This window comes from Condylura cristata, unplaced genomic scaffold (genome assembly GCF_000260355.1).
Source record: "Condylura cristata isolate star-nosed mole 26May11 unplaced genomic scaffold, ConCri1.0 scaffold00006, whole genome shotgun sequence".
Lineage (NCBI taxonomy): Eukaryota > Metazoa > Chordata > Mammalia > Eulipotyphla > Talpidae > Condylura > Condylura cristata.
The window spans coordinates 34630549-34642791 of NW_004567107.1; the positions used below are offsets into that span (position 1 = coordinate 34630549).

Genomic DNA, 12243 nt, shown 5'->3' on the forward strand with positions numbered 1-12243 from the left:
TTTAAAACCTTTTTGTTTTTCCCCATTGATTTGGAACTCATCAATCATGAGGTGGGAAAAGACTGTTTTCTGCAAGAAAGGACTATCACTATTGTTGGATCATTAATGAGAAGTTTTGTGGCATCATGGCGATGGCTCTCAGTGATGCATGGTCAGGAGACCAGGAGAGATGGGCAAAGTCTAAGTTTCCACTGACAGAAACTTCATAAAGCAGGTGTACGTGTGTGCACAGGCTTGTGTGTTGTGTGACAAGGAGAAAAGGACAGGTCTTCATGAGTTGGTGGCAGGGCCACACTTATAAGAGGTCATTATTTTTATTGTCCTTAAAAAAAAAATCTCACTTTGGATTAGATCAGACTAAAGACACAAAGCCTTTAGAGGACAGATGGAACAAATCCCTCAGAATGAAGGCTTTTCTGAGCATGGCCTCGACTGGAGAGCAGGTGGAGAGGGAGAGTGAGATTAGGAAGCCTGCATGTTTCAGTCCTGATCTTTCCTCTTACATTCCATACTTTGAAAAGCTGCTAGAACATCATTCCAGGCTAGACAGATGCTACAATTATAAACTGCATAGGAAATAGTTTTGGCTTTGGGGTATATTAGTTCTATAGAATAACCGTTTTTCCTAGTCTTCCGAGTTTTTGCTATATTTTTATAAGACAACATTTTGGACTTGAAAAGCACAGAGGCCCCAGACTGGAAGGACAATTAAGTCCTGCACCCCCCTTTATTGCTTCTTTATCTAACAAACTTATTAAAGAGAAGGAATATAAAGAAATGTTTGTTTTCTATATTTTCCTTCTATCTCTTCTTTGCCCCCTCCCCCCCACCCCCAAATAAAAAGGTTCGAGAGAAAAAGTTTATATGAAATGGCACTGGGACCCTGGGTTCAGATTTGCTCTTTGACTCTAATTTTGTTAGAAAAAAATGCTGGTGGTCACAGTCTACAGACTGTATTTCTCTGTTGATGACAGAATAAGCACCAAAATTAAGTTTTTCCACAAATAAAAATCTGAAGAAAAAGTATTTTATGTGTCCTGGTGAAAAACAGGGAAAGTCTGTTTTTTGGTCAAAAAAAGTCCTAGACTCCACAATACCACAATATTATCTGTGGTCTAACTCTTCAAACAGGAAAATGGCTCCCAACACTTATTTGTACTCCAATATGTACCATCTTGACAAGGCTTTGATGTCATTGATAGAAATAGAGTTTTTATACAGAGGCCATGCACTATATTTATTCCTTTGTAGAATTACTTCTGAATTGGTACCATCCTGCCATTGACTATAGATGAAAATTCTGGCTGGGGAAACAAAATCCTGATTGTCTAACATAACTGTAACATATAACACAGAAGGTAAATAATATAAGTGCCTGACTGAACCTCCATTGCTAGTAGGTATGGTATTTTAAGCCACAGAGCACGTGCATGTATAAGTAATAGTCATATATAATATGCTCAGATATTATATACTTATTACATACATGGCCAGTGCTTTCCAAGACAGCAATACATTTACACATGCATCAACTACCTAAAAACATAGAAATAGGTAAGCCTATTAAGTGGAATTTTCTTAAATTATATTTGAACAATCAACAGGAAAAGTAATCATGTAAAGTACCGCTCTGTTCTTGTATATATCTACAATAAAATTCTATGAACAATTGTCTCCCAAAACATACCCAAATAAAATAAAAAAAAAAAAAAGATAACACCCAGTGTCCTATATTGGTATATTTATGGTCATTTCAAAAACAAACAAACAATTAAAAGAGCCCCACTCAGGTGCATATTTACATTCTTCAAACTGTAGCGGTGAAAAATAATTCTATTAAGTGCAGGACATTCCTAATGTTGCAGTAGTGACATTTTTCTTAAGTCTTCATGAACACATTGCTTTTGTCACAATGGTGATGCATCCATGACTAAGAGACAGTTCTCTTGTCGCCTTCATTTGCAGACGGTGGAACAGTCAGGATTAAAGAGCTCCTTGTATAACGGAGGAAAGAGTGTATTCACTATGTCTGGATGTGATTGCTTAAATACCTGCAGCTTCTCCCCGTGCAAGTTGCAAACTGCCGTGATGGTTGGTATCTTGGCTATTAACTGCAGAATGGAGAGACAGGGAAGGAGACAAAGAGGAAGCTCGTTAGTGCTCTGTCCTCTGAAGCAGTCTTTCCTGGCCACAGATGAAGAGAAATGGCTTTGGAAAAAAGAGGTTCAGAAAGAAAGAAGGCTCACTGTCATTTTCTCCTTAAGAGAGAGAATAGGCATTTAGAGCAAAACCAGACAAAACACCTCCCCTCTCTCCATCCTCTAAAGGGAAAAAAAAAGAGGAGGAAAACGAGCAGAACCAAGTGGCCAGATTCACTGTTTTAAAATAAAGTAACCATAGGAGAAGGTTTAGCTCAATCTTTACGAGTGGGTGCTATGAGGCTGGCTGGCTGAGTGGGGATCGTGGTGCCACAAGAACTCAGAGGCTGTGTCATACTGTAGGTCTCAATTTTCTCATTTGTAAAATGGGCTTAGTAATAGTGCCTATTCATAGGATTGTTATATGGTGAAGCGGTAATTCTTTTAAAAGTGTTAATGAGCACAGAGGAAAGACTATTCACTATGTCTCGATGCGATTACTTAAATAGCTTCTCGTGCAAGCTGCAAGTGCTCTTAATGAGCACTGTAGGAGTGAACTCAATCGTGAGCTAACATTATTATTATCCATTATATCCCACAGGTTTTTTGATGTGACTATTAGACGTTTCCTTTTGGCAGGTGACAGGAAGAGGAAGGCACAACGGACTGTATGAGGTGTACTGTGTAATCACCTGCCTTGCTTTGGGGTCCCGCTCCCAAGCCCCTTGCCTTGCTAGCCCTTTCCACCTTAAATCATAGTATGAAACAATGAATCCGAGAGACTTGGCAGGTCAGTGGCCCGTTACACTTTTGGGAAAATATCTACTTGTAATTGTAGATTTTGATATGTTTTTTAATAACAAAATAGCCACACCTTACTAATGCTATTTAGGTGTTCGGAAATGAACAATTGTGGTTTTTAACATAATTTAGCCACACCTAGAATCTGTCATTTACTGTCAAAAATAGTTAAAAACAAAAGCCGTTGTGATCAATTACTATGGGAATAAACTATATTCTCATATAGGGAACACTTACTAAAATAGGCTTGATGGTTCATGTGGCTAAGCAAAGATGTACTTAAAGTGGTAATATTAAATAAAACCCGACTAATCACCAATGAGGTTCATTCACTGTGCTTCCTATTCTATTAAAGAGTAAGAATTCATTTCAGCCTTTGAAGTAAAAGAGGAAATAGATAATTAGTTACTTTGTGGCTTTTCAAAATCAGAATTTCCACTCTTTCATTAACTTCCCTTTTAGCAACTAATGACTATATAACCACACTAGGAGTGATTTAAAAATAGCATCAGGATTAGCGCTGTTGACATATTCATTAAAGGGATGGAGAACACAAAGAAGTTTGAGGTTCAGACTTTTCAACCTACCCATTTTCACTGCCATTAAATGTTGGTACTAGAGATGAAAAATGTGGGATATTTATCTATAGAATCAGTGTGAACTTTAAAGTGAGAATCAGGACTTCCTCTCCCACATTATTAGTTATCAATACTTAAACTTGTAGCAGGCACTCTGTTAAGACTCCCAATGCACAGAAACAGTGTGGCCCTTGCTTATCATCTCTATGGGAAGACAGATGCAAATAGTTACCACACAGTGCAAAGCAGGCTGGAAAACTGTGGTGGGTAACAAGAAAGGGCAGTGCAAGGAAGGTTAGGGCATTGTAGAGTACAGAAGTTATCAGGCTTTTCCCATCCTCTCATCCCAGTGTGGATGCCTGGGCTGAGGGGCTGGGCACAGGGCATGCTGCTTATGCTTATTGACACCTGGGCCCAGGAGCACAGGGCATGCGCAAGTACAAATGCTCACACCTGTGTAGAGGTGATGGTTAAAGGGGCAGTGGAAAATCCAGAGGGCTCCAGGACACCCCTTTCCATCTGCTGACAGTGAATCTGCCCTGTGCCTGATTGCAGGAGAGACATCCTGGCTGCTTCTGGCAGGTCTTGCCCTTAGAAGGTACCATTTCAGCAGCACTCTGAGGAATGAGCGCTAACTAGATACTGGGCAGCGTCTCTGTGATGTACCCCATCATCAATGCATCGGGTACAGTGCGTGGTGTATCGGAAGTTCATTGTAGCAGGAGCAGTGAGTGACTGTGTTCAAGGATATAGCTGGAAGAGTAGGCCTCACCCGATTATGCAATGCCTCATATCTACAGCAGTGGCTTTGGAAGAGTTTCGAAGCAAGGGAAAAAAAGGATGAACATCACATTCTGAAAGATTGACTTTGAGCCTCCAGCTCAGAATACTCCTTTTCTTTGCTTTCTTAGGTAAAGAATGTACAAGTGTCCACTTAACTAGAGCCCTGTGGGAAATTATTTAAACTCTCTTAACCAACTGGTTCACACGGAAGGAGATGCCAACACTACTTTTCCATTATAATTTTCTCTGAAATAGCCATTGAATGCAGAGGGACTTTGAAAGGTATCTGCAATTCAGCTGATGATGTATGAACTCCTGAAACTTTAAGATGAACTCTCTAATAACTGTTAACCTGAGCGGTTGCTATTTCTTCCTTGGGATTCTGGTTCATTAAGTCCAGGTGAGTTCAGACTCCATCTTTGGAATATATGCCCTGCAGATACTGATGTAGGGAGTCCAGGGAGCAAACTTAGAGAAACACTGCTTTAGGTTCAAATGTTCTATTTCCAATTGGTTTTCAAAACTGAAAAATAAATTCTTTATTGTATTTGAAACAGCTTTGGGAGTTGAATATAAAGTTAGTTCTCTTTCAAGAGGGTGACATGGAAGTTGCCATGGACAGAGAGGGTAAGTTCTTCATTTGCTAGTTCTGTTAGTTTGGTGAGGGACAAATAACAAAACCCCTGGATGCCATATAACATACAATTAACACACAGGGAGGTTTAGCTTCATCTTAACAAATGTGGACCTTGCATTTATGACTATATGATCTTAGGCAAGTCACTTAAGCTCTCAGTTTTTTACTTGACAGGTGGCAATTTTAACCATCTTTGCCTTCGAGAGTTATTATGAGGGGCAAGTGTTTCAATCAAACTGTCTATAGTATTGCCTAGCACAGAGTGGCCATGTAAGAATTAGGTGGTATGCTTCCAATTCCCACGTTATTCTTCCTTCAAAGGGGAAAAATATTCAAGGCCACCCTTGTTCATCCAAATGACATGGAGGGCAAAAGCCAGCTTAGTCCTTAACCAGTCACCAAAAATCAAGTCTGCATAGCATGTGTTAATACATGGCAAAAACAGCCATTAACTGAATAGAAATGAAAAAGCAACATTATATTGATTTTCATTTTCTGGTAGCAATTACAGTCAATTGCTCACTTAATAAAGTAGAATACTAGTTACTATAATCCTTGAACTATTCTGTTCCTTTAGAGAAAGGATGGCATGGGAAATTGAATGTTGACTCATTTTCTTTCCTGCCCAAAAATGGGGTTTAAGAAACATTTGGTTGAGGACCAGGTTTTTCCCTCTTGTAAGTTTTGGATCCTATCCTGGTTGCTCATCTGTAAAATGGGCTAAATGATGAGAAATGCTATTTGCTTAAAAGCACTGGGAGCACTTGAGCTAAGAGCACTAAGACAGGGAAAGCACCTCCCCAACCTCTGTGCTCTTGGAAGAGGCTGATTTAAAGCCATCCAACCTGCTGTAGAGAAAGAAGTGCTGACTGGAGCATCCATCATTCTGGAGGCACGATGGACCAGTAGGCTCTGTGGAGGCAGCAGCAGCACTTGTCAGAGCCCAGGGGGGCCTGGCGGTAGAAGCAGCAGGCAGTCACTTATTGCTCATTAATATTATGCACTGCTGCTGGGGGACCCCCATTTCAAAGGGAGCTTAGAGCAGCCTCAGCAGCAGTTAATGGTTCTACAACTTTTCAAACAGCTGGGGAGGTGATCCAGAAGCACTTGGAGATGGAGGGGGTAGCTGATTTCAAATCATCATGACATTTCTTCATGTTTAAATAATCCCCATAGCAGGCATAGACAGAGGATTTATAAAAAGGCATTTTCACAGTCATCTCTTTCTTATATGTAGCGTTTCTTAAAAGAAGGAAGCTTTAACTCATACCTACAGGGGTCTATAAGAATAAAAATCGGCTGCTTGAGAAGAGATGATAATACTATTTTGCTCTCCTGAGGATGGTTTTATGAGAGAGTCACAATTTCATAACATATACTTGATGTTGGGAAAATGGTTTGTTCAGAGGGTGAAACCAGTAATCTTGTTCATCTGGGCTTCCAAGTGATCAAGATGCCCTTCAACCTGAAGCAGGAATTCAACAATGGTTTGATCAAAGTGTAAGAAACTTTAGAAATACCAAACGAGGCCAAATACATATCTTTCGCTTGCCTATTCACTTTCCTTTTTGGGGTTTTGTTTGGCTAAATCTAGACACCTGTATTAGAATTATAATATGAAAATTGAGATTAGTCCAGGTCAAAAGCCCTCCCTGCCCCATTTTTATTCTTTCCTTGGCATCTTGTTAGGTTGTATCTTCTTCTCTGGCTCAACTGGAAGTGAGATTCAGCCTGGGTTGAAGTTAGAAAATGTACTGAGAACAATTTACTTTCCAGATACAGCAGAAACCATGAAGAGGCTAAAAAGCTAAAAGCTAGATATATTTCACTGTGCAGTCCAGGGAAACAGAGAAAATAGGTATTCAGAGAGGGATAGAAATGAAGTGGATATCCAGAGAGAGAGAAACATGTGAGAGAATTCTGAGTGCTTGTTCTAGTACCTTCCTGAATGAGGGCTGAAATTTTGATCATAGGTTCTATGAGCTATCTGTATTTCATTTTACAATTTTCCTTTTTGCTTAAGTGAATGTGAGCTGGTTCCTTGGAAACAACAAGTTCTAATATATTTACTTGCAATTGGATATGTGAAGAGTAACCTCAAAATCTTTCTTACTTATAGACCATTAATCTAATGGACAATTCTTGAAGTCTGGGCTGGAACTATAGTGTATGTCGACAAATATGAAAATAGCTAAGGTTGACTGAAACAATTTGGCTTCACATTGGAATTCCTTAGGGAAACCACTGTTATTCACCATCCTGCCTTTGCAACTGGCACATCATACATACACATACTAAATGCAGGTAAAGTAAAAACTATCCCAGGAGAAAGATGTTTGGATTTGGAGTTCAAAAACTTTGGTGTTCTATTGATTTTTTTCTAACATTATTTTATTGTTGATCTCTCAGTGTTTGCTCTATAGATGCTATCTATGGTTGTTATTTCTATATCTTTATGCTGTTAGTGCTATTAATGTGAGGGTAACCAGGAATGCTATCTTTAGGTAAAATTTTAATTACTAACATGTAAAATAAGTCTATGCAAGCTTTCCCAACTTTGAAGTTTTTATTTAGTCACTTGGTACTGTTAAAATGGGAAGAAAAAATTCCCTATGTTGAGTATAAAGTTTTGTTATTGCTATGCTAGAAAAAACTTAGTAATGAAGAAGATAGTGAACCACCTGGCATGTACACTTCCCCATTTAGCCCATCACAATTCTCCCTTTCTTTCTCAACTCTCAAACATTTAGGAGTAGTTACTCAGAAAGAAAGAGTTTGGCTCTGGAATTGGCTTAGCTGGATTAAAATTCTGCCCCTTCCCCCCTTCCAAGCTGGTTAACCTTGGCAAGATGTATATTTACTTGAAGTAACAGCTTTCTCCTTTGCAAAGTAAGATGAGAGTACTTATCAAGTTTTTAAGAATCCATGAATACTGTTCCTATCACTTAGTGAATGCTCAACCACTCTCCAGGATCACTTTCTGTGACTCAGTCATGTGATTTTCATCATGTGTTGCTTTTCATTGCAGGTCTAAGGTTTTTGTCCCCATACCAGCTGAACTTGTAATATATGTTAGCATACCTTGCATATTTTAGATACAATAAACATTTGTGAATAAAAATAATGACCCTTAGAAATACTTCCTACCACCCCCTTTTTCCATGTGAATGTTTCTTTTGCTGTATGAAAGCTGTGGCCTTGGTATTTTAGTAAAATAGTACTTTGCATAGCTAAAGAAACTATAACTAAAAATGAAAACACACTACTGAAAACACCCTACTGCAAATGGGAGAAAATATTTGTATACCACATCTGAAACAAGGCCCATATCAAAGACTTATAAAAAACTCATAGAACTCGACAAAAAAGAAAACCAGATGAAACATGGGCAGAAGGGTTAAGTAGCCACTTCTTCAAGGAAGATAAAAACCATGACCTTGACCATGAGTGTGTTGCTACAACCTGTCCCTAGTTGGAACAGCCTATATTTCTCCTTCATCCTCTGTCCCTTTGGTCAGGACAACAAAAACTAGTAATAAAGGAAACCCACAGGCTGGAGAAGACAATCGTCACCAGTCTTGGCAGTTCAAACAATCTTTGCTATATCTCAAGACTTGGTGAACTATGTTTGTTTCTTTGTTTATTGTGATTGTAGAACACCCACAGAACCCTTAAAGTTTTCTCCCTAGACTAAGCAATGAAAGATGAAAGAAGATGCCAGGAGGAACCTCTTTGCTTTTTTCTCCCAGTCAAAGATTACACTGAAGGAAACTTAACGACCATCCAGTCCACCTACTCATTTTCCAGCCAAGAAAAATGAAGCCCAGAGAACAGATGGGCTGCCTTGCCAGTCAGATGGGGATTAAAAATATATATGAAACATACACACACACAAATATATATACTTTTTCTGTGAGCTTTAGTGAAAGTGACCAGTGTTTTCTTCTTTCCTAGCTTCTCAAATTCAGGATCCAGTCAAATATATTACTCAGGCTCACACTATTCCTTACACCTTCTTACCTCTACATCATTGCCCCCATCACTGAGGAAGCCATATTCCACTTCCCAAATCCCCAACTTTCATCTTTTGAAATCATTTTCGTCTACGTTATTTGCCCAAATATGCCATCTTTTGGAGAAAAATTTCCCCCATGAAATGAAATTTTTTCTCTTCACAACAATAACAACAACTATACTGTGGATCATGTGGTTTGCTATTGTGGATCATGTGGTTTGCTTATATTTGACTTCATTTAGTATTCAAAATAACAATGTGGCATTGATACTATCTTTACATTGATACTATCTTTCCACATTTTACAAATGGGGAAACTGAGGCATGCAGAGGTTAAGTTGCTGATCAAGGGACACTCAGCTAGCAAGTGGTCTAATGGTTTATTATAAATATGCCACATATTATAATCTAAAATAAGAAATCAGATTCTTTAATAAAGTTTAACCCCCCCAAGCAAACATTAACATATATATAATATATAAAAGCAATATATAATATTCTAACTAGTGGATACTTTAACTTTCAGATGTAGGCATATAGAAAACATAGTAGAGACTCTTCTTTCAGGATGAAATTCAATGACTGAGTTCCACACCTCTCACATGACATCTGTTCAGGGCCAAACTGGTTAACAGTAAAAATACTCTTTGTACATTACCAGAAGGTAGATGAGCCCACCTCTTGGAAATTTAACCTGAGCTTCTGGATTTGACTATCACAGTTTGGAGAGTGTTCTGGATCCCATAAATTGTCTATAATTTACAAGAAAGGTCAATGCTGTTCGGAGATACTGTGGAGGCAAAAGAGCTTCCGGATTATAGAAGTAGAAGAAGCATTTCTGAAAAGAGGAGATGCATCTGTTGGGGCTTGGGGTAGAGTAGTTTTTTGGGGCCTCCATTCTTACTCTTTTTGGGGAGTGTGGGTATGATGAGAAGGTATCTTTAAATTTTTACGATGCCCTTGTCCCTAAAGAGTTAAAGAAGGTTGGAGATTTAGCCCCATCCCTGCCTCCTGGAACTTGACAGTGAAGAAATAGGACATTTTAACCAATGAAGTGACTTTATCCAAAGCCACATAGTTGGAACTGGGATTAATGAGAATCCGGTTCTTATTTTGGTTTATGGTCCTTCCACATTAGTTCAAACAATATTCTATTAAAGTGATGACTGTTACAAGGAAGGGTCCACACAAAAACCCAACATCCATCATGACCTGTGGGAGCAGTGCATTGTCATCTGCCTCCAATTAACTTTATACAAGAAGTAATCCTTTTCCTATGCTTTCCTTGGTTCTTTGTGTTGCAACTTTCTTTTTAGAAGGAAAGAACTGAATTGTGTATTTTTCTCACTCCAGATTGAGGAAGGACAGTTAAGCTGACCTAAAGTTAATACTACTTTTTCCTTGTTATTAAAGGTCTTTTATTCTTTGAGAACTCTAAAGTCTTTCTACCTTCTATATCTTAGGTCACCAGCACCAGGCCACCAGAAGTTCAAAAATTATGTAAGCAAGAGAATTTTATTCTCTTGGGGAACTATCATCATTCCTTGGTGCCTTAAAGTTTATGCAGTATAGGTCTGATTTGAATGGCAAAACTCACTTGTACAGGAACAGAGAATTATAATCCTTATTTTACAGGTAATGAGACCAGGGATTTTTAAGTAGATGTTACTCCTAAGCAAAAGAGCGGCAACTTGTGTTTAACCCTGGATTTTATCAAGAACTTATTTTTAGGGTGGTAAAAATGGGGATCAAAGTCTTTGGGAGATATCAAATGTAGGATACATTCCCATTAATTAAGGAGACATATTTATACACATAGGCTAAAAAGCAGGCTAGAGATGTATATATTCATGTTACGTTTTTCTGTCCAGTGATGCTGAGAGCATGTAGATGTTTTACCTTTGAGACAAAATGAGAAAGATGGGGTGCAATGGCAGGTGATTTGTCCTTGCCTAAATAGGAAGTGGAAAGTTACATCAAAGGGAACAGTCATTCTACAGTGTGGAGATGTTCTTCCTTTGATGCCTTAATTTTAAAGAAATGTTACCATAATGAAGCAGAATATTTAACTCATGGAGGTTTTTTTACAGCAGTACCGTGCATGTGTAAAGTAAAACCTGATAGTATCTTCAAATAGTTCTCCCACTTTTTTAAAAGAGCGAAGTGGGAGGGTTTTAATGATAAAAATATAAAGAGTAGGATTCCTATCATCTTTAACAAGAATAAGCTGCATTTCCTAGTTTATTACCTTCGACAGATTGTAGTTCTTAAGAAATCAAAGATAGCTTCAATAATGCTACATATCAATCATTAGAAAATGACTTCTTTTATAATCATTTCACTTTGATCAACAACTGTTCTCCATATTTTTTTTAAAGATCACTATTGTCAGTTAGTTGGATCAAGAAATTGACTTGGATGTTGCATGAAACTTGCCTCTGACATGCTTTGCCATTTTGAAAGAACTTTAGGGCAAATTTTGCATAATGAGATTAAAAGTAAGGAAAATTTCCAAGTTATCAGTCTCATCTATTTCAGTAGAACTGTCACTTATAACCTATGGGAGGAAACCAAACACAATATAACCAACAACAGGAAACTTGTTACTTCACACAGTGGTCTAACCCTTGGTTTAACTATTCTTACTACTTTACATTTCCTATCTTGAAAAAAAATTGAACTGCTTTAAAATTTCCCCTACACCTGACTCTTAAAGTAGCATAAAATCTCTTCTTCCCTTCACATAGGAATTTTGAAATCTTTTCCTTAGTGTAAATTATTGTTCTTCAGAAGAAAAACCCTTAGTTCTTTTGATTTGTCTTCCTACTCCTGGGTATCTGCCAATACCAGCCTTCTCTTAAACAGTCATTCTCCTCTCCATCTAGTATAACTTATTGGGCTCCCTTTCAAAATATACTTCCAGGTTTGGGAAACAACTTAAGTGCTCAATGACAGATGAAAGTATAAAAATGATGTGGCACATAAACACAATGGAATACTATTCAACTAAAAGAAATGAATTCTTCCATTTGTGACAACATGGATGGAGCTGGAGGGGATTATGCTAAGTGAAATTAGTCAGAAGAGGAAGGACAAATGCTAGATGATTTCACACATATATGAAATACAGAGCAACAAAACAGAGCAATGTATACTGAACAAAACAAAGCCTAGAAATATGCCTGCAGAATTCAGCTACTAGAGGGGAAAGGAAGGGCTGGTAACAGGGGAAAAGGGGCTCTGGTGGTGGATGTAGCATGGTGATGTGTGAACCCTAAGCCCTGGATCATA

The 12243-nt window shown here is 38.2% G+C and overlaps 1 protein-coding gene across 1 annotated transcript in view; it reads right to left on the bottom strand.

Annotated features, from left to right (window-relative positions):
* Positions 1 to 716: 716 nt before the first annotated feature.
* Positions 717 to 12243, bottom strand: part of RORB (RAR-related orphan receptor B) — a 178716-nt gene continuing 167189 nt past the window's right edge. Inside the window, exon 10 of the mRNA XM_004677566.1 lies at positions 717 to 2111. Coding sequence (XP_004677623.1) covers positions 1956 to 2111 — 156 coding nt within the window. The 3' untranslated portion in view covers positions 717 to 1955. The remainder of the gene's footprint in view (positions 2112 to 12243) is intronic.